Source organism: Barbus barbus, assembly GCF_936440315.1.
Source record: "Barbus barbus genome assembly, chromosome: 23".
Lineage (NCBI taxonomy): Eukaryota > Metazoa > Chordata > Actinopteri > Cypriniformes > Cyprinidae > Barbus > Barbus barbus.
Window position 1 is genome coordinate 20,991,884 of NC_136751.1, and position 24,618 is coordinate 21,016,501.

At 40.0% G+C, this 24,618-nt stretch overlaps 1 protein-coding gene across 2 annotated transcripts in view; it reads right to left on the reverse strand.

The window, feature by feature from the left end:
• Positions 1-24,618, reverse strand: part of LOC306843246 (zinc finger protein 423-like) — a 158,141-nt gene that overhangs the window by 125,738 nt on the left and 7,785 nt on the right. The window contains exon 2 of one of the 2 annotated variants that reach the window (XM_079374609.1): positions 4,114-4,173. The exons of the other annotated variant lie outside the window; for it this stretch is intronic. Within the exon in view, the coding sequence (XP_079230735.1) occupies positions 4,114-4,173 (60 nt within the window). The remainder of the gene's footprint in view (positions 1-4,113; positions 4,174-24,618) is intronic. 2 annotated transcript variants of the gene reach the window in all.

Sequence of the window (24,618 nt, forward strand, 5' to 3'; positions counted from 1 at the left end):
GTCCCCCCACTCACCCAACTCATTAATACAGTTGACAACTTTTCCTAAGTGCAATTCTGAGTGTGCTACACACAGGTGAGTGGGCTATACAAACCACCTGTAGTAACGCACTCATCCCACTATATGCACACTAGACACTTTCTATGAACACTCCCTGCTACAAAGACTCAATAAAAAAATTTTTTACTTGAGCATTGCACTACAAATCTTTTTGCACTATGCGCTGCTTCCCACAAAATCTCTCTTTAATCTGCACAACAATTTAATGTACGAAATATATGTAATTTTTATTTCTATTTCTATCCTTTTGCACAATTTCATGTACAGTATATATGTAAAGTTCTTGTACAGTCTCAGTTTGTGTATGTCTAGGCAACTAGGTATAGTAGTTATAGTATTTATATAGTCAGATGCTCTTTTTTTTTTTTTCTTATACTTGCATTGTTGTATGTTTATGTTATGTTTAACTAGTATGTAGCACCGTGGTCCTGCGAGACACGACATTTCGTTCCACTATATGTCCACACATGTAGCAGAATGACAATAAAGCTCAACTTGAACTTGAACTTGAAAATCTCTTACTGATGGCAAACTTTTGGGGAATGTAAAACAAGAGAGTTGAGTATTGAGACTCCTCAGGAACACATTTCATGTAAACAGTCTTCAAGAAAGGCATCTGACTAAGATCAGGTGAACCCAAAAACCAACTTACTATACAGGACTTCACACTGATTAGTCAGCTAGTCATTCAGGCAAACTGCCGATTAGTAATTTTTTAAATACAGCATGATAATGTGTAATTATGTCCCAAAAAAGACTAAATTGATTTCTTGTTTAAGATATATTTAAATTGGAGCCAATGAAAATATTGGCAGGTAAAAATCTGAACTTCTGGCCCAACCAAGCCTCCAAAAACAGCTCTGCTCTGTACTGCACTGACTGCAGCACATACCTTTCTTTCTCTCTCTTTCATTCTGGCCTCGACAAAAGTTTAACGTGTGGCGAGTTTGACAGCATAGGCTATTAAGAGGGTCATAAATAGGACTGGTTCACTACCCCGCTGCCAAATAAAACCAGAACACAACAGCTCCCTTTCTGCCTGAGGAATACACAGGTGACCAAAAAGCTCACATTACGGGTGAGGTCACAATGACTCGCCCACTGTGGGTGAGACCGAGGGAGAGCAGACGGAGCCATCCGATTGGCTGCATTAAGAGGTCCTGCCGGCCCACCAATAGCTGAGGGAGGAAATGAATAAAATAATTCAATTCAAGACCATTACAGCCCCTATCGGCCAGCGCACAGGGATATGAGCAGCCTTTTTCCACAATGAATCATAGTCGGGGACACGCACACAAATTGGGTGCTTGTGTGCATCGATGTGTGTGTGAGTAATAATGTACTTGATCCCTGCAAATGTGCGTCAGACGATGTCCTATATGTTGACAAAGCAAAGTCTCTAGAGCTATTGTTTCAAAGTGTGCGTGTGTGTGTGTGTGTGAAGACATCCAAAAGCACCGCTCCAGCTCTTTGACAGGAAGCAGGAAAAACAATGCTCAACTTCACAGCTCTGATGGCACTTATAAAAAACAATTCCCCCCTCCCTGCTCTGTCTTTCGAAAAATGACAAGCGTCTGCATCGGTCTCTATAAACTCTCACTCTCCCTCCTCTTCCTTTCCCTCGACCGACCCCCCCTCCACACCACCATCTCTCAGAGTCTCCAGTGTCAGACCTGGCTCATTTTCTCTCTTTTCTCCTTTCCTTCTCTTCTTCCCCTCTGGGCCAGGGAGGGACGGGTTGTTTTTCTATCTCAGAGAGCACGGGGTGGAGAGAGAAAGACACAGAGAGAGAGAGAGAGAAAGAGAGGAAAACGGGGGGTGTACCTCCGGCCCGCTCCCCCAGCGGGACAGACCGAAGGGGCCTCAATCAGGTCCTTGGAGGCCCGCGGGTGGGGTGGGGCGGGGCTCTAACTCTTTCCTTTAACCTCTCCACCCCTTAACTCCAACCCCCCCCCCACCCCACCCCCCGCTGTACTCGCTCCAAACTCAGCACACATTTTCCACCGAGGAGAAAGGGGGGGCGAAGTGAATTTAATACCAGGAAAATCCTGCCAGTGTCCTTGTCGACATCATCTCCTAGGGAATAAAGGGAAGGAAGGTTTTTTATCTTTTTAAATAAGAGATGGCGAGCGGCCCCCTGAGCCCCAGCACAGCAGCACAAACAAACACAGGAGAGAGTATGGATAGGGGGAAGGGATTGAGAGAAAGAAGGAAAAAAAGGGAGACAAAGAGGAAAGAGAAAGGAAGAAAGAGGAGGTGATGCGGAATGCGACCAAGTCCACCCGGAACAGAGGTGGAAAAAAAAGGCTGATTAGCGCGAGCAAATGGGGTTACGGCACGAGAAATGAAGGAGAGAGGGATGGAAGGAGGGAGGAGTCGAGGAGGAAGAGCGGAGGGTTTAGCGAGAGCCCTGGGACTCCCCTTCCTGCTGTATCTCACACACGCAGCACTTTGCAGCCACCCAGGACCTCAGTCAGCACCCCTGCAGCACTCCCTCAGGGCTGGTTAGGAGGGGCCCACGTCATCCCCTCAGGCCCCCGGGGGGCGCTCTCTCTTACTCCCTTCTCTCTGCTGAGCTCACCAGGATGCAATATGCACATACATACACTTACAAAAGCACAAACACACTCTCCATATCTGACTTCAGTGATTTTAATACCCTAATGACCAATAAGATTCCAATAAAGGCTATATATTATTTTACTTAGGCATTTTTAGACATGTTTATTGATAGTGATACTAGAGGGATGACAGGAAATGATGGTGAGAAGGGGGAACAGGTCCAGGAAAGGCCTCAATTGCATATCGATAACATTAGATCCCATAAAAATTCATCCAGTGGAAAAAAATATATATTTTTTTGTTTTTCTGCATTTTAAAGTCTTAAGGTGCAGTCACATTTACTGTTGCTCGAACAATATTTCCTAGACGAAATCCACGTGATCTGGAGTTACATCGCAACTTTAAAATGATCATGAAATCTATCTTCTAAATACACTTTCCTGCACAAAAAAGTTTGCCTTTGTAATATTTCATTAAAATAACTTTTATAAACTTCCTTTTCAACTGTCATCACCCCTACAGCCACTAACCTGTCATACAGAAACCACTTTTCAAAATCCAATCAAATCTCAACAGGTGAAAATCACATCCCACCCTACTGTATCCTGTATCTTTCAGTGCAAGGACAATTCATTCATAATCCCCCCAAAAAAATGCATAGCTGTGTAGTTTGTTGGATAACATGCAGTCCAAAAAAGCAGCTCGGTTGATGCCGTGGTAATATTTTCACGGTCCCGTCCCATCCAAATCCACAGATATCGTGGCCTAAGGTTAGAGAGTCGGACTCGTAATCCAAAGGTTGCGGGTTCGAGTCTCGGGCCGGCAGGGATTGTAGGTGGGGGGAGTGAATGTCCAGTGCTCTCTCCACCCTCAATATCACGACTGAGGTGCCCTTGAGCAAGGCACCGAACCCCCAACTGCTCCCTGGGCGCCGCAGCATAAATGGCTGCCCACTGCTCCGGGTGTGTGTTCACGTGTGTGTTCACTGCTGTGTGTGTGCACGTTGGATGGGTTAAATGCAGCGCACGAATTCCAAGTATGGGTCACCATACTTGGCAGTATGTCACTTCACTTCACTCACTTCACAGACATGTCTCCTCGTTTGAAAACACTCGAGTAGTGAAAAGGGCTTATGAGGTAATAAGTTGAAAAGCAAAATCTAATATTCAGAAAGATGCACGATCTAAAACAGCCCACTCGGATTTTGCCAGATAGAAATTTTCCTCTCCAGAGAGGAGGTGTAATCAAACTCGTCAAGTCGTGCGATATTACATTCTGAGTGCGCCAAAGTGCCTTTACGTTCAGACAGGAAGCGCTTCTAAGCCTCCAGTCCAGCATGCACCTGGACGCCATCCTCTTGTGCCTTATGAAAAACTCTCCCTCCTTTCCTCCCTTCCTCCCTCCCTCCCTCTGTGCACAGGGCTGCAGGCCATGTGGAATTGATATTAGAGATTGTGATGCAGCGGGTTGGATGAACTAGCGAAATCATACCTGTCTGAACAGAGGAGTCCCAACCACTGGCGCACTCTGTAGACTCGGCCTCTTCCACCGCTACCGAAAAAGAGAGAGAGAGCGTATTAGAGCGTTTGTGTAGCCAAACCACACATTTCAGGCACACAAACATTTTCGGCATTCTTCTCAGAAGCACGCCACATAAACGGCGGCCCATCTTGAGCCTATGATGCGTCCGATCTGATTGTTGGATGCACATCAAAGGGCGTTATTGTGTTTATGTGCTCTTTGTTTGTCTGTGCGCTAATTTTGGAGGTGCAAAAACAGGTAACGGGAGGCAGTGAGATGAGAAGAGGAATGTGTGATGAAGGTTTTCCTGGGCATAGTCAAGGAAGGAAGCCCCACTGGCACACAAACAGGAAGCAGCAGTGTTCAGGACACAATAAGAACTTGGACCACCCCCCACAGCCTCACCACCATAAACACACACTCACACATTACCGGTCTCTCCAAAACTCCCCGTAGCAAGCACTTTGGCACACAGTCTATAATGGAAAAACACACTGTAACATTTCAACAACAAACACAGTCAGTAATTTGTGTAACCTCTCCGCATTAGAGGCATCAGTGCATGAAGGAATATGTAGAGCAATTTGTAACAGCACTTTTTCAGCATGAATGGACTATTAAGTGTAGACGTCTTCACACTCTGTGAACAATGTCCATGAAGATAAGGAACAAAAAGCAGGAAAGATAAACATCAATGATGAGGTTCAAAAAGGGCTAAGACATAATTAAGTTATCAAACTAACCACATGAATATTTAAAGCGTTAATTAAGCTAAAATTAAACTTATGTTATTATTTACTCACTCTCATGTTGTTTCAAACCTGTGAGGTTTTTTTATGTGGACTACAAAAGGAGGTATTAAGAGGCAAGCTTTTTTCAGTTATAATGAAAGTCAATAGGGATTGGAGCAGTTAATAAAATAAAAATAAAAAAATAAATTCAATTAAATAAAAATTTTAAATAAAATTAAAAAATAAAATAAAAATAAAATAAGCATATTCTGCCTAATATCACTTAAGTCACTTTCAGTCTCTGCTAAATAAATGTAAATGCAATTTTTTATTTTGTTCACAGGAGAGTGAAAGTCATACAAGTTTACACTAATATGAGTGAGTAAATGATAGACGTTTATTATTTGAGTGAACCGTTCCTTTAAATAGAGTTTATATGAGAAAAGAAACAAAAGTGGGAACAAGAAAGACAGAGAGAGCCAGAGAAAGCACGAGAGAGAGACTGAATCTGCTCTGTGTAAAGGAAATTGTGGTTAGATATGCTCCCACTGGCATTGGGCATCACTGCAGTCTCACTAAACCCACTTCCCCTCAGGAAAAGACTCTCAGAGAAAGCGGGGAAAAAATGAGAGACAAAAGGAGAGAAAGACAGAGTGAGAGAGAGAGAGAGAGAGAAAGGCACAAACTGCACTGTCCCTGACAGCCATACTGCATTCCTTCCACATTATCAGTTCCTTAATTACACACAGACTCTCTTTTCCTCTGAAAAACACACACACCACAGCAGAAAGTGCCTTCTGGGGCACCGTACACCATCCTCGCTGAAGCTGCTCCCAGCAGGGTGGTCGGTGTGAACTCGACTCCACTACCATCTCCCTATTCCATATTCTACTCCCAAGCCAAGGCCAACAGGCCCCTGTTTTCCCTCTCAGTGCTGTGGAATATTGGGACCGCAGACGCTCCAGCTAGAAGTTCCAGCGCAAAGCCTGCCATCAAGGCCCGAGGAGCCGAGCCAGGTCAGAATGACTGGCCTGTTACCGGACGCCAAGCGCTTGAGCCCAGAAACAACAGAAGGCCTTTGCTAACAGGACACTGAGGTCTTCTCTTCCACTCCTTTCAAAGTCAAGGGATACGTCACACCTCTCTTTGCCTTTCTCTTGTCCTTTGTTTAAAAGTCTCTCACATTTTTCCCCTCTGTTACTCAAATTCCCACTCTGAAATGACGTTTGGCTGGATTTTTGCTTCTGTTTATTCTTTTTCCAGACTTGGAGGCAGTGTTGAGTAGAACTGGAATGCGTGTAATTCATAAACAGATTACAAAAATCAAGTGGTTGGGTCATTCACAAAAAACAGTGGCATATATGGTGTCCCTTGAGTGTTTTTTCATGAAAAACAACTGTAAAATGTTCAACAAAGCCCATATAAAAAGGTATCATTGTGTAAAATTATCTAAATGAAAACAAATAAACAAAATGAGACGATTTGAATGTATTGTTTTTGACATTAAATAATAATAATAAGAATAATAATAATAATGGTACTATTGCTCATACTCAAGTATTCTTCTTATTATTATTATTAAAAACATTACTACTACATTTACAGTTATTTATTTAAATTCAGTTTGTTTTCCCAGGTTAAACATTAGTTCAAGTTCTAACAAGTGTGCACACAAAGCAAAACTAAATACTAATACAAATATTTTTTAATAGTTTTAGTATAAATGAACTATACATTTTAAGACATAAATTAAAATAAATTTAATAAAAAAAAATAAAAAAAACGTTTGTGAGAAAATTTTAATCAGTTTCTGTCACAATTTCTATTCTTTATGTCATTTTATAGGTTTATTTATTAGTTATTTATTTTTTATTTTAAACCTTATGATTCTGAGTGGATCTTGGGCTTTATTGTAAATAGTTCATTTTAAAATTTCCCATTTGTAATTACCAATTGAGTATATTACATTGTAAAGTATACTTGTGTGATTAAAATATTGAATGCTTGTCGGGCAAAGCAATAAATTGGTTTGTAATTCACAAATGAACATGATTGCAGCCAGGCAGTATCATACCTTGTATATTTAGCACAGTGCAATTCATTTCATTTGTAATCAGGAAGGGGGGATTTGAACCGGAAAACAATCATGGTGGGGCCCGTGATGAACATTTTATACCGGGCCCAACAATTGCTTACTGTGGCCCTGATCAGGCTAAAATCAGAATGCATCTACCCAGCTTACATGCTCTCCTACTCTTCTCTGACCATTTCTTCCCTTCACTGTAAGTTTGTATTTGTGTGTTCTTTCTCTGTTCACAGAATAGTTTCTCTCCCGGCCTGAGTCGCTTCGATACGGTGTTGTACTGTTTATCAGGGGAGATATCATGCTGCTTTTTCTAGTCAGATCTTGCTCTCTTGTTCTCCACTGTGCAGGGCTGGGCTTCTCTCCCTCTGGCTTTATGGTATGCTCCCGGTAGTCTGTAAGATCCACTATGAGTGCTGCTACTCGTACAACAAAACTGCACACACTTACAAACACACACAGAAAGCACAGTATCTCTCCAGAAACCCAACCTACAATGCAGGTGCTAAGCACACTCACACAACACTTCTACCTTCCTTAAGAAGGGATAATTAGTGGTGATTACTTGCTCATATTCATGGTTAGAGATCTACACAAACCCCTAACCCTAAGTATTAAAGGGATAGTTCAACTCATATCGTCTGTGAAAAACCAATGAAGATATTTTGAAAAAGTAGCAGTTTGTTTTTGTCCAAAGTGTCAAAATTTCCCTTCTGAAATGTACATAAAAAAAGAATGAAACATTAAAATATTGTCCTTGTGTTCCACAGCGAGCAACTAATACGGTAACATTTGTGCTACAGCCATTAAAGATACCTGAAATTCTGTGGCTAGTTGAAGAGAGGTGTTAGGGCTGCACAAATGTGATTTTTCTGCAATTAATTAAAGCTCCAGGTTTAATGTGCTTGTTGGCTGCACAACACGGCAAAAATAATTAAATATTAAATATCAATACGACATTAAAATAGTAATTAGTATTACAATTAATAATAATAATTATTATACAAATTATTTTATAGTTTAATCATTTTATAAGTATAATAAGATTATTATTATTATTACTTTTACTAATAAATAAAATATTAACCAAAATAAATATATATTTTTTTATATTTCACTGGAAAAATTTTTTTAAAGTTGCATGAATTGGGGAAAGTGGAAACTTTTTTTCTGATAAAAATTCACTGTGCTAAAAATTGACAGTGAGTGCAATTTAAAAACCTATTTATTTATAATATTTGTATTTAATTTAATTATTATTATTATTTCACTGTAAATACAAACATCATAATCATTTTAGATTACAGTACTGTAAAATTTCAATAATAATATTTATAATTTATAATAATTTCCTAATTTTCAAAGGTTAAACCAACAAGCTAACCCTGGAATGCTCACATGTAAAAGATCACAACATTGTGCTTCACTCTGAAACACAGCACATTTATTTAATTTATTTATTTACTTATTTTGATAATTGTACTAAAGCATATCATGATTATTTATAATTATAATTTTTTTTACAATTAAACATTCAGCCCTAATAGCCCCAACATGCTTTTCCTTTTTTTGAAGGAATTGACCAAAAAAAAACAAAAAGTAAAAAAAAGAACCCACGCTATACATAGAGACCAGAGTATCACAGAGACTTCAAGGTGGGCTCTTCTGATCTGGATGGCTACGTACTACCCCATCAACACCTTCACAATCATCCAGAACACCCTATCTTGGTGCAGTCCCAGAATTCAAACTGAAGCATCACCTAAATCTCAGCTGCACCACGGTGAACGCTTAAAACTCCTGAACCAGGCGAGGGACGTCACATTTCTGAAGACATGTCTTCCCAGCGGAAAAGGAAAAAACGCTAAATTACTCCCAATCAGAGCGCCACTCATCCCCTATTTCCCGCTTCATTACAGGAAGGATATTGGAGTGTAGTCAGGCAGAGAGAAAGAGCGCAGGAGTGCGGAGGAGGAAGAGGGTTACGGTAGACAAATGCCCTACGTCTCCTCAAACACACACACACACACACATACAGAGACAGCTCCGTTCAGCCCCGGGCTTCAGCACAACAGCACCACACACAGTTGAGCCCCGATCTCTGTCTAAAAACAAAGCTGCCGGCGGCACTGGCAGACCTCTGCCTCCTACACACTACTGCACTGCACTGGGCTCGAGCCAAGTAAGACATACTTACTTGCTCTCTGTCTCACACACACACAGAGAGAGAGCTACAACTCCAGACCCACTGTGAAGTCAATGGTCAGAGATATCAGTGAATGAACAGCTATATGAAAGTGATTGCAGATGCTACAGAATATAAATTATCACTGTTACAAAAACACAAACACATCAAGGTGTGGCTGGCGCTCATCTACAGGGATGGGCCGTCCAGCTGCCGACCAATGGACTACAGATGGCCCTCAGTACACACTTGCAGTCCTGAGTGACTCAAATACTCCAACCCTCCTAAAAAACAAGAATAAAACATAAAACCCAAGAGGATATTAAGACCTCACACTAGGATCCGCACAGCCAAACACAACCCCGCATGGAAAGAAACAAAAGAAGAGGACGATTGGGAGACGAAGAAGAAAAAAAAAGTCATTAGAAGGAGTTTTAAAAGCAGCATTCTATTAAAAGCCTCTTCCTGCTCTCCCTCATTAGCTGAGCATATTTATTTCTGTGTATCTTGTCTTCATCCCCTGGCGCCCTGCGTGCTGTTGTGAACTGCGACGCGACGGGGGGGCTTTAGCCATAGGAAGTGTGAGATGAAGAGGGAATGTGAGATATAACGGGCGTATCATGTGACTGTCAACTATCCACTATCAACCAATCACCAATTTCACAGTCCCAAAGTAGTAAATACTTATATTAGTGGCTGACCGATATAGGAAATACTTGTATTAGTGACTGACTGATATCGGCCAGGCCTATTGTTTTTTTTGTTTTTTTAAGTATTTACATTGATAACTGATAAAAGTTAATATTATAATTCTGTATTGTTAAAACTAAAAATGCAACAAGAGGATTTAGGCATCACAGCATTAAAATGTACAGTAATAATTTTAAGGAGTTTAAAAGTGTTAATTAAATTATACATGTTTTTAAAGAATAAATTTAAGTAAACATTAGACGTCGGCAAATCTAAGTGTAAAAATAGAAGAAATAAGCATGCACAATTAAATACCCAATATCAACCAATAAAAAAGATCTCCTATATCAGCTGACAACCTGTATATAAATACACAGTGTGCATCTCTAAAAAAAAATTTTGTTAATTGTGATTAAATATTGCAAACGACTTAGATTTAAAATTTTGTGTGCATCTCATTTGCTCAAATTAAATTGTAAGCTACACAACTATAAAAACAGTAATACTGTAAAATATTATTACAATTAAGAAAAAAAAATCCATTTCAGTATATTTTAAAAAGTAATTTATTCCAGTGATGGCAAAGCTGAATTATCAATGCAAACTTTTAAATGTCAGTGTATACGGCTATATTATGTTGCCAATATCGGCCTACCACTACAAACTCACTGCATTCATTTTTGGCATTGTGCACTGGTGAAAGGAAGGCTGCACATTGCAGGCACTGACACTGCTTCCTTCCTCCAGAACAGCTCCTGCTTGTAAAAGCTTTATACAGTGGGGTGCACGTTCTAATGATAACAGCATGTTTTAAATGTTACCTTGGATACTCTCCATTTCCTTAACATGCTCCGGAGCTACACAGAAGCTGGAGGGAGGAGTAGAGATTGACGCCGTGCCTCCATTTCAAGATCCAAAATGGACACCACTGACCAGTGCATTTGCATACTTTTACATACTATGATCACTCATTGTCTGTAACCCTAGATGGATCTGCACCTTATCATGCTATAAGGTGACCAGATTTAAAAAATGAAAACTGGGGGTATTTTTAGTTCAGTGGGCAATATATCATTAAATTATCATCTAAAAGGAAGGACAATTTAGTTTTGTACCCACGCTATGTGCCCATTGGTACAGCTACTGAACTCACATATGCAGTACCTAAGTATTAGTATATATTAATACACTTTGAGGACTGTTTTGAATGCATTAAAAAAATATATAAAATTGATTAAATAAATAAAAGCTGCACTGTTTGGTCAGCCTTAGTAAGTTTTAATAAAATAAAATATATAATAATATTTTTTTATAAACAAGCTAAACTATGAATAAAATAAACTGTGTCTGTGTATGTGTGTGTTAATCTCAGGTAGGAAGGGGTTAATAAATAATCAGTATCCTAGGGAAATCGCCCCCTTTTTAGCACCATTGCAGGGGTGGACTGCGGTTTCTTTTTCCATTTAAACTATTATTTAAAGGAAGAAAGAAAAAGGAAAAAACACATTTCCCCCAAGGGCCATCTTCAAACTCCCTCTCTACATCTCACTCACACACACACACAAATCCTTGACACAATTTATTTCTATATTATTGAAATTCCTCCTCAGTTAATTACAGCTGTGTTGGAGTGAGCATGCAGCGTTATTTGCATTTCTGGGTCCTGTTAAGCAGTGTTAAACAGCACCGTCACCACACACACACACACACACACACACACACAAAATCACAGAGACAAATATATGTGAGTGTAGCTGACGGCAACACTGATCAACGTAGCAGAGCGGAGAATAGGACGAGGGTAGAGATCAAACAAGCGCGTCGTAACAACATGGCAAACACAACACTCGCATTTAGCCGCCAAAACGCTTGCCAGCCGGTGGGAGAATGACACAGCCTTTAATTGTTTTCAAAATGAGCGCTTTAAATTAACAACGGGCGATGCTTATCTACCAAAATAACAAGGGTATAGGGAAATCACAATAAGTACGCACAGATGAACATGCAGAGCTTCTATCTGAACTTGTAAAAGGTCTGGCTTGTATCATTTCTGTCACTAGTGTTACCAAATGGAACTGCAAAAAATAAATACTGTTTTCAAACAGGTTTCCAAATCAGGTGTGACATTGGTTGGCCAAAGAGGTCCTGATCCTGCCCCAAACTCACACCATTGGTTTAACCAGTGTTGCTGGTCGCGATTTTCAAACAAACAGAAAAGTGTTTTGTTAGTGCCACAGATGCACAATGTTTAGACTTTTCTGAGGAAATCAATGCACTTTTTGGGGCATGAGCACAATGGCGAAGACAACTGCAGCTCGACGTGACAGATCTCTCAGATGTGAACTACATCTGAGTGAAATATTAAAAAGGAAAAAAAGGCTGGGCACTCGATTACATCCATCAGTTGTTGATTGGAGGAAGGCAAATCTGAATGCAAGCTTGAGGTCAAATGTAAGAAAAGGGTGGGGTTTATACGGACTAAATGATTAGAGAAGTCTGGCATACAAACATTTCACTGATTAAGATGGGATTACAACATTTTGATTCAAATTAAAATTATTGAGGCACTGTAGTCACAAAGGTTCAAATCTAACACAAAATATATTTCCTGATTCCCTTTTCCTCTCATAATTTCCTACCTTATTTCCCACTGTGGGAAAAAAAACATCAAAAAAAAGGAAGAAAGAACAAAACAGCAATTGTTGCTAGCGTGGTTTACTTAACGTAGAGCTATACAAAAAGAAAGCAGGTGTGGATAGCTGTCCGTAAGAGGCTTGACAAGAATGAAACTCGCATCAAATTCCCCCCTGGACACAACCACGGCAAGAAAAATGGGGAACTGGGGATGAATTTGGTTAGCATCTGTTTATATAACCCTTGACGTTGTGACTAGCAGGATTACCAGAACACACTCCTCCTGAACCGAAGAGGAATTCCATCAGGATCGGCCGCTTTATCAAATCAGGGATGCGTTTCACCGCGAGTGAGAGATTCCGACAACGAGGAGATGCTGCGCGTACAAAGAACGAGATCGCATCTCTTAACCTAGCGAGAAGAAACATCCTCGCCCTCAGACCTGATGCTGCGAGGGCCCTTAACGAGCACACGTGCATATGCGGACCCTCACATGCGCACACATGCATGTCGGCCCCCTGCTTCTCCCAGTAAGGGCCTCTCACACTGCAGGTAAATCTTCAAAGATCGGCATCGCACTGCAGCTCTATGCCGGAAAAGAGTGGGGAGGAAAGAACAGAGAGAAAAAGAAAAAAAGAAAACTAAAAGAGAAATTGTTATTTAAACAGTCGTGCTAGTACGGCTTGTATGAATATAAATTTTGAGAGAGACAAAAAGACTAATAGATGGGTGGAGGGAGGGCGAGAATATTATGCACCTCCAATGACATTACAATAAAAAGCTCTTGTGGACCACTGTTGGTATGTGTGTTTGACATGGAGAGAAAAAGAGAGAGATGGAAGGGAAGGGAGAAAGCGAGTGAGCGAGCGCTCAGAGGGCGTCTCACCTGGGCCCGGCTCTGCTGCAGCCGTCTGCAGGAGATTCAGCTGCAGAATACCTAATGCGTGTGTGGAGGGGCGTGCCGTACAGCCCTGTTACTGGCCCCGGGCCATTCTGTATGATTAAGTCTTCTACACTTAAGGGATAAAGCCTTGCTCTCCTTCTCTCCCACTGGAAGCCATTAGCAGCCCCCCATTTGCAGCTCAGTGTGTGTGTATATGTGTGTGCCCTGTGCGTGTTTGAGCCCATGCATTTGAATGGGTTCATACCCCTGTGTCTTTGTGCTCCTGCCTTGTTTGTGTACAAGTGTGTGTGTGTGTGTGTGTGTGTGTGTGTGTGCTGTTTCCTGAGCAAAGCGTATGTGATTTTGTCAGTACAAAACAGCTCCACGGCACCCTGGGATTAGTGTACAGCGGCGAGCTGTTTGGGCCCAGAGTGCACTGCAATCTGGCCCCCTCATTAGAATGGGCCCATGCAGGGCCAATGGCTGCTGCCGCAACATCACGCATCACGATCAGGGGCCTGTTGCGTGTCCCTAAGAATTGGGAGCCCGAGCCCCAGACTGTGGCACACACACACACACACTTGCTCTGGATTAATCATGTCGGGGTCCATAGCTCTGAGGGTGGGGCGTTTGATCTCCTCCTGTCTAACATGTGGCACAAACATCATCACAAAAAACATGTGTGACACACACAGAGTAGTGGTGAATTCTGGGGTTTTGCCATGTATAATTGAAGAAATTACAAAAGGAAAACCTTGTTGGTGGCGAATGGTGGAGGTCTGGTAAAACGGCTACAGGGTCTAAAATGTGATTAGATATGCTGAAATACCCACACCTATAGTTAAAATATTACAGTTAGTAATAACAACAATGAAAAGTTTGTTACTATTAGTAAACATAATTATTAACTGAATATTGGGTATTTTTATAGTCATTTTGGTAATAGACCGATATATCAACCAATATTACATAACCACAATTGCCTGACCAGATATCATATTATTATGTCAAATCAGTCATGTCAATATTAGTTTTTAGTGACTTCTGACAAAAAGGTGTGTAAAATAAGTTTAATAAAATAAAGGACAGACTGATAGAGCAATAGAATATTAACTAGAATGACAGACATAATGATAGAATAATAGATCAACAAATTGATAGATTGCATGATAGACAGTGACAGAATGTTAGAACGCTAGATGGAATGATAGAACGATAGAACAAACGATAGATAGAACGATAGGACAAACAGTAGAACAAACAATATATAGAACACTAGAATGAATGATAGAATCAGAATCAGAATGAGCTTTATTGGCCAAGTATGTTTACACATACAAGGAATTTGTTGTAGTGACAGAAGCTCCACAGTGCAACAGAAAGACAGTAACAGGACAGGACACAGGTAATAAAACAAAATAACAAGAAATAGCCAATAACCAATGTACAAAGCAGCAAAAAAAAAAAAAATACACAATATATAATATATAATATAGGCGACTATGTATGTACAGGTCAAGTATGTGCAAATTAGAAATGAGAAAAATAAAAATAAAATAAGTGAGTGTGGTGAATGGATAATGAATTAGTTGTGTGTTCCATGTTTATTTATTGAGTGTTCATGAGATGTATTGACTGAGGGAAGAAACTGTTCCTGTGTCTGGTCGTTCTGGTGCTCAGAGCTCTGTAGCGTCGACCAGATGGTAACAGTTCAAAGAGGTTGTGTGCTGGATGTGAGGGGTCCAGAGTGATTTTGCGATAGAACGATAGAACAATAGATTGAACAATAGATAGAACGATAGACAGAACGATAGAACGATAGATAGATCGATAGAACGATAGATCGATAGATCGATCGATAGATAGACAGGGCCTAGATAGTTCTGCTTAACGTTGCGCCAAATAACAACCTTGCTACAAATATTTAACAAATTTCATTGCAATTAATTAATTGTGCTGAATATTTTTGTCAAAATCAGCACAAAAAAGGCTGCACACTCCATCTGGACCTACTGATGAACCCAACCCGAGTCAATAGGAACCCTTTCGACCACTGAACCCTGTGTTAAAAAGCATAAGGCGAGGCAATCAACATTTAATAAAGGAAATCAGAGGCATCCCGTAAGTCCTGCAGTAGAGCTGATTTTATGGCCACTATGTGTGGCTTCACGTCGCCCGTGTTCTCCAGGACAGAGAAAAACACATTATAAATGAAGAGATCCAGCATGCTGTCCATCACTGCCAAGTTTCTGGGTTAATGACGCCTTAACGGTCATCCTATACGACAAACAGTCTCGCCATGAAGGAGAGCGGGAGAAGGAGAGGCAGAGTGTCTTTCATTTCCAGATAATTAATAATAGATAAAAGCCTGACTTGTTCTGCATGGCTTAATAGCTTTTAATAGCAGGGAGAATGACGGGAACACGCACGGCTGTGTCTCCAGACGCTGGCCTGCAGACCTCCAGAGACACCGTCATCTTGCTGCAGCACAGAGGGGGGAGGCGTACCTGAGCCAGAACAGACACACATACACACACACACGCACGCACACGCACACACACGATCGGAGAGAGGCAAGCACGCTAAAAGAAGCCCATGCACTTACTCAAACACACCCAAGAGAGCCCCGTTCGTAGGCCTGCTCTCTGAATGGTGCAATTCACTCCTGCCAACACGCATATAAAAATGCATACGCTCTTTCCCGTAAGCACTACACACATCACAGGCAACCAATCAATACCCGGGCACAGCGGTAAGAAGCCATTCAAAAGAGGGGACTCAACTACATGGAGAATGGACACATATACACAAACTGTGGCTGCAGCACATAAGCACACACAAATACCTTGAGCTGAAATGTACTGCTCATTCGGTATAGTATATGATATTAGTGTGTGTTTACTACAGCGATGAGCACAATATAGTCCGCTGGACCTCAGCAATGGCTGCAGGTAGGAAGACTCATTACTGCAGAATTACTGCACAATTTCTGCTGCATCAGGTCTGAGAGCCATACAATATTAGATGTGAGGGGGAAAACTATAAAAATTAATATTTCATAGTATTGATTTAAAATATAGTGATATTTTACCTCATAATACTTTATTGGCAAATGTTGTATAATGTTTATTGTACTGCGAGCCATTTGGCAATAGCCATCCTAGTATTGCGAAGCCAAAAATGGACACAATTTTCACATTACTTTCACATTATTCACATTTTCACTTTTTTTAGGGGGGGGGGTGGACTGACCACCGAAAAAGAAAAAAAGTAACTGAAAAGACGAGACGCACGCAAAGTCAGATTAAGCTAGATATATAGCTAAAACATTTTTAAAAATCTATAACTGAAATCTATAATCAATATAAAATAAATATAAATAAGTCTATAACTTAACTTATGACATAACTTTATAAATAAGTATATTACTTAAAATAAAAATATATATCAAATAACATTTCAAAGTATAAAGTAGTGCTGGGCAACAATTAATCGTGACTAATCGCATCCAAAATAAAAGTTTTTGTTTACACAATATATGTGTGTGTACTGTGTATATTTATTATGTATATATAAATACACACACACACATGCATGTATATGTTTTAGAAAAATGTGTTACGTTTATATATTTAAATAATATATATATATATATATATATTTAAATAATATATATATATATATATATATATATATATATATATATATATATATATATATATATATATATATATATAGATATGATATAAATTCTATAAATATATACATGTAAATATTTTCAAAATATATTCTGTATGTGTGTGTATTTATATATACATAAACGTACACAATACACACACATATATTATGAAAATGAAAACTTTTATTTTGGATGGATTAATCGCTTGACAGCACTAGAATAAATATATACATATAATATTAATCATGATTAATCGTTTCCCAGCACCAGTATAAATAAGCCTATAATTTGAAAAAATACAATAAAATTATAGTCTCTCTGAAAATGAATAAGTAAAAGATTTTTCACAAGTTTGAATGCAATTATAAACTAAACAAGAAGAGCATATCAATATACTGCAATATTGTATCGCCAGGTCCCTTCTGATTTCCACACCTACAAAATATCACCATCTAAACAACTGCTGCCATCCTGACAGCGAGAGATGTGGCATAAAAAATAATATTTACACTCCGGCAGCCATTTGTCACCGACACACCAGCATTGACAGCAGTAGGAGGAGCCCGTTTCCTCAATATGTCTATGTCTCTCTTTCACTCCTTCCCTGTAGCCAGGACTGATTTGAATGCGGGCCGGATTCTGTGACAGCTCCACCCCTGAAAACACACACACACACACACACACTCCAGTTGCAGTGGAATGACAGAGGAGATGGAGTGACAGGGATGAGTATTCCCCAAGCGCAGCACGGAAGCGTGGATAGCGGGAGTTTTGCTGGGCCCTTATCGCTCAACTGGGTCACTGTGTCCAATCAGGCTTTGGAGGCCGGCCCGTGAGGGCGGTACAGGCATTTCCTGCTGGACGGGACGCAGCTGACAGCCTCGCCCTCAGACCCTCGCAATCCGAACGCATTGGCTGCCAGCTGCATCTCGCAGGTCAAAGATTGGTAGCACACTGTGCAAATCTCTCAGCCTGGGCTTTTCCCACAAGGGCTTCAACTTCAATAGCCTGTCCTCCAAACCTAGGCCGAGGGACGGGTAGGGAAGCTGATTAACCAAATACTTTTATCAGCACTGAAACTGCTCCGCTGCACAAAATGGCCTTAAAAACACAAACCAGCAGCACTGGCCAAAAACATGCCAAAGGGGGGGGGGGGGGGGGGGGGGGGGCTGAGGCTTACATGGCAAAGGGACACAATGAGGATTGACTGGACCCAAACCGAAGGCTCACCACTACATCACTCTAAAAATGCAGACGAGTCCAGCCTCTCGCTTTAAAAACACATATGGTGACACTAGGCACATAACCTAACACAGTTCTACATTTACTAGCTGTTTAAAAACACAGTTACTTGAAATTAATTACAAAACAAGAATATACTGCACTGGAAAAAATGAATGAATGGTTCAAAAGCATATCTATAGCTTGAGATGCTGGATTTTTTTTTTTTTTTTTTTTAATCAATGTTATTTAGACTGCTTATTTCAGACAGCACTTTGTGTTCATAGCACATCCATATACATCATATGACCCTAACCAGTGAATCTAAGCAATGAAATCTAGAGGACTAAGGGACAGGAAGTCAACACTGTAAAAGAAGGAAATGGTGTACAGGGAAAAAAGAGAGCAGATACGAGAGTGGGAGGATGGCAAGAGCACTTGTGTTGTCTTCCTGAGTTTTTGTGCTCTTGGGAGAACTTGGACGGCTCGGGTCAGAAGAGACTCATAGTTGTGCTTTCTATTTCTCTATGCTTTTTCTTTCTTTTTCTCTATTTCTTTCTTTATCTCTCCTTCACATAAGTTAAGGTGTGCTACATGTTTGTGAGAATGCCTAAAGTGAGGGTAACTTTGATGTTTTCACAAGAGCCAACTAGAGATCCACAACACCTCTGATGTGACGGAAGATGAAGATGAGACAGACAAACAAATACCGCACAGAGAAGCGCAAATACAACATGTTCTAGCGTAATCTGACAATATCTATTCAGTCAAAGCCTTGAAAGCAAAACATATTTAGCTTATTTAGCTTAAAAATTATTTGTGTCATTTGTTTATATTAAAACATTCTCCTATCAGAGTTTAATGAACAGAAATGACTATGGTGGGTTAAAACACTCTCAAAACAATACTATGTTTGAATGACCCAACACAGCAACGTTACCTTAATGTATGGCGCATGTTTGGGACAGGACTATCTGCTTGTCCAAAGCAAGGAAGTCTCAAATATCTCCCATATCTCAAAAGGGTGACTATCCTGAATTCTGACATGAAAGGCAGCAGATTAAAAAAATTGTATAATTTAATATAATAATTTCACATTAATTAAAATGTTTTAAATTAAATTAAATAACTATATAAAAAGTGGTTATGGACAAAACAACTATTTTAACAGAGCTAAATAATTCACAATTCATAAATTGCTTGCAAAAAAAAAAATTCAGAGCAATTACATCTCGAAGGCTGTCATTAGAGGGGGGGGGGGGGGGGGGGGGGGGGTGAGCATTCCCATACTATGTATCTGAGCTGTAACATTAATACTATGTATCTGAGCTGTAACAACTGTAAAATAAAATAATAATACAATAAAATTACCAGTTAAAAACTTTCAAAAAGAAAGAAAGAAAGAAAGAAAGAAAGAAAGAAAGAAAGAAAGAAAGAAAGAAAGAAAGAAAGAAAGAAAATGGTCACACACTGGCAAACAGTTTGGCAGAATGGCAAATGGGAGTGTTTGGGGAAACCTGTTTGAAACTAATCTTTACATTTACAATTCTGTTTTTCACCACTAGTGGCCCAGAAATTACACCCTCCACCGTGATGCCAGTCCAAATCATAGCATTTACCAGCAAGAAGACACAAACATTAAAAAGACAAAGTCACACACGTAGACACATTCTTTGTCTCTCACACTCCTCCCTCCTCGCCGCACACATGGCACATTCCTGGCCATGCGATGCGAGGTTCTGGCTAAAGGCCGTCAGCAGCCGTTTCCTGAGGAAAGCCCTGGGTGCAGTGTCAACTCTCCTTCTTCCTCTGCATTCCCCTCTCACACACACACATGCAGTGAAAGATGCAGTCAGGGTCTTATCAGTTTACCACAATTCTGCCTTTCAACACAGTGCAGAACACTGAAGTTTATATATTTATCTTGACACTCTTTGACTCTAAACACACTCACTCTCATAAACATACACTCAGAGGCACAAATGTGCTTAGAAACGCACCCTGGCACATTCTCCAACTCAAAGATTCAAGGAAAAAAACGCAAACCACAATGGCATCACACACACGTTAAGAGCACGGTGGAGCTTCGGTGTTCACTAGAAGAAAACATAGTCAAAGATTAAAGGGGCGCTCAGATCAGATCTGAAATTTGTTTTTCATCTGTCTCGCCTGTCAAAGACAAGAGGAAAAATGTTTCCAATATACCTGTGCAGAGAGAGAGAGAGAGAGAAGGATCGAGGAAGGCAGAGAGAAGCCGAGTGAGTGATATAAAGCGAATGAGGAAAAGAGAGAACATGGAGGGAGAGCAGACGTGATTAAATCCCGTCGGCTGTGTGGGGCTGTCAGCGACTGTGACACGAGGTTCAGATCGCTGCTCGCTAGGGAGAGCACCATAATCACGTTCTTCCCGCCATGATGCCATCAAACGGGGACGGGACGGGGTGGGCGGCTGCGATGGGGACAGCAACTGCCACACACATCCCACCTAATATAAAAATCACCTTTACACTAAGAATGGCTATTAGAATTCTAAAGTGACCACAACGGACTATCATGCAAGCACAATAATTCCATCACTGGACTTTCCAAATTTCAAAACATTTTACAACTGATTAAAATTCAGCATCAACTACATCTAAACAGGACATAAAGGAGTCAAATTTTCACCTTTGACTGGTTACTGCATTCTTTTCAGCAATTCATCAGACAACAATTTCTGTCAATGCTGTAGCCCACTGGATGTTCAACTAGCAGCCCGCGGGCCAAATCCTGCATGTCTATCATTTTTATATGACCCTCCAATTGATTAAATCAAGATGAAATTGCTGTGCTGCCTTATACACAAAAGTGCATTAATCAGCAGTTTAGATGCACATATTCGGTCATGTCTTGTACATCAGATCTGTTTATGCAAATAACTATTGACTAATAACTGTTTTAAAAAAAAGAAGAACAGTTTCATATTCACATGCACAATATGTTGTCTGATTTTCTTAAAAATAAAAACTGAAGGGAAAAAAATCAGCATTCTCCATACTGAATATCATTAAATCAGTTTTGTGTGGGTTGATACTGTCAAATATTTGGGCTTTAGCAGATCTTGTTTTTCCTCAGTTTCTTAAAAGCTTATAAGAGTTGCCCTTAAAATCTAAAAAAAAATTGATTAATGCTAATAAACACCTTATTAAGGCTGTTCAGCCTTAATTTGCATCTCAAACTTAAAGTAATAGTTGACCCAAATATGAAAATTCTGTCTTTTACTTCAGTATTTTACAAACCTCATATTGTTCCAAGCCTGTATGACTAACTTTCCTCTAAGAAACACAAAAAGAAGACTTTTTGAAGAAAGAGAAAACACTGGACCCCATTGACTTCCACTGTATGGGAGAAAAAAACATTTTGTGACCCATCTTTTTATGTGCCACTAAAGAAGGTAAGCCATACAGTTTTGGAGTGATATGAGGGCAAGTAAGTGATGATGACACTTTTTTTACATTTTGGGGTGAAATCCAAATATAAGTACAAATATATTGGGGTCCCACTAAAGTGAAAATATAAAGATCGAAATATTCACCATTAGATCTTTGGACTTCCTCAAATTTTAATTGGAAAATATCTGTGGACATTGCAAGAATTAGGATGTTTTCACTCATCTAAATGGTGAGCAACTAAATGGAACAGAATACTGGGTATTGTGATGTGTTTTTACCAATATATTATATAATATTTACATTTTAAAGAAGTATTTTTAACTTGACATGCCATGTGGGTAAAAACAAACAACATAACATTTTGCTAAAGACATCCTTCTGATGCATTTGCTCATAGACCAACAATGCGCAACAGCGCAGATTCCTGAGTACTCTATTGATTTATCTGTAGAGTACTCGAGAAGACAAAACGACCAAAATGCCTACTTTACACCCTCTGGCAGGTGGAGGGCCCCCGTGCCGAACGCCCCTGACCAAGGAGGAGGACGGCCTCCCTGGATCACAGCGCCTTCGGGACCCTCCAGAAATAGATGGTCCCAGTACACCACCAACAATACCATCAACCTAACAGGAGGGAGGAAGAGAACAGGGCTGTTCCACACAAAGACGTAAGAGTACAGCCTGACTGCTCAGGAGAAAGGAAGAACGAGAGAGAGAAAGAGAGACAGAGAGAGAGTCTTAATTGCCTTATCCTGTAGTACAGGCTGGGGAGTGCTTTTTGACTTCGGCTTCCAATTTCACGCTACAGCATTATTTAGTTTGATACAGACTTGATTAGGCATTACAATGTGTCCCTCTCTGAAGGAGCTTTGTGGCCGGCCTGCATCACTAGAGGACAGATTAACTCTGCAATCACGCTCCTTCTGAGACCCTTCTACTGTTTGTTTAGCCCGCCGGAGACCGTGCCAGTGCATGTTTGTTTGTGTATGGGGATTTTGTGGGAGGAGTTCTTATTAAATGAACTCTACCCACACTTACAGCGACCCTTATTATGGGACATGACCACAAGATATAGAAAGAAAGTGTGTGCGTTCAGGGGGATAACGCTCAGTCCTTGACCTCAAGGGTCTTCCTTTCCAGTATATGAGAATTTTTAAAGAACTCGGTCTCAAAACATAGATAAAATACACACAAGCGGTGCTGGTAAACAATACTTTTAAAAGAAAAGTTACATTATTACTTTTTACTGGGAGTTACTAAACAAATAGACTGAATGTAATGTAGGACATTATATTAAATACAATTTATTTAAATTATATAAATAGATTTATATTTAGCATTTTACATTTAGTGCAAATTATGGTCAATTTAACACACAGAGATTACATTATACTAGTTACTTATGAAAAGTTAGTGTTAGATTATTATGCAACATAAGTTAATTGTAATGAAAATCACTTGTACATTATGAGGAAGGGAGAGTTTTTCATTTGCATTTGTTAGTTATTAAATTAAAGGGATAGTTCACCCAAAAAATGAAAATATTATCATCATTTACTCACCCTAATGTTATTCCAAACCTCTATGAATTCAGTTCTTTTCATGAACACCAAAAAAAATATTTAAAAAAAATGCTGGTAACCAAACAGCTGACATAGCCATTGACTTCCACTGTATGGAAAAAATACTATAACCCTTTTCAACATGCTAATTGTGATTATGTAGCGCACAGTTAATTTTGATACTGTCAATAAAAGAAGCCATAAAATAACACTTAATGAGCACAACATACTTGGACTAAAGTGTTCCAACCAATTACGGATTGATTACTCCAGTACCAATGAGTAAAGTATTGCATTTTACACTTTGCCTCAAGATAGTGTGGTGCAAAACCCCTGATATCGGGGTTTAATGATCGAGCTGGATGCAGATAGAAGAAAGAGAATCGGACAGCCTGGTACCCTGTCCATCACTACAGAACAGGTCAAAACTTTACATTTTTAACATCTGTCCATCCACCCATCCATCTATCCATCCATCCATCAACACTAAGGCCCCACAGTACACAACCCCCACGCCCTGCGATCTCTAATTCTCTTTCTTTCCGCTCCCTCTCTCTGCCTCTCCTGGAGCAAGTCGGGCCCTGTTTGATGGTGACATGAAGCATTTATTAGGCAAGAGAAGCTGAGCAGGAAAGAGAGAATAAAGAAGAATTGGGAGCACGAGTGTGTGGATGGTTAATAATTTCTGCGCAGTTCTCTTGGCCCTGGATTTTTTTTGTTTTGCAGTAGCTGAAAGAGACTCTCTTCCCCATCATGTTCAACCACAACAACACAGATACACACCTATCAGAGCAGCCCACAGCATACACACACACACACATACGTCTGAGCGCCGGCAGATGGATGATTAAATACACGCTGTGGCTGTAGCATGGAGAACTTTACCTGGGGACTAAGCCGACGAGATATAACATAAGGTTAACTGATTTGGTTTGGATATGGCGAGCGTTTTGACACAGTTTGGAGTGAATTCCGTCTCTATGGCAGTGCTCGAACACAAACATACACACGTCAGCCACATTGAAATACAGATCCGTCATGTGTGTGCTGGCAGAGAGGTAGATGTCAATTTGCTTCTACACACCTCCATAAATGTGGCCAGATTCATCTCTCTTGACACAACACTCTCAGATAAGCACCAGAAAACTCTCACATACTCTAATAAACCATCTAAAAGCCAAATTTTGGGAGAAAATTGCTACTTTTAAAAATAACAAGTCTGTGAGAGCCATGGGTGACGCATATGTGACACGTAAGAGCCGTTGTGCATTCAGGGACACAGGTTCAAATCGGTTACGTTAAACATCTTTTTTGGCATGAAGTGCCATTTTTCATTTATATCTTTAATCACTGTGCCATATTCCACAACCCCACCT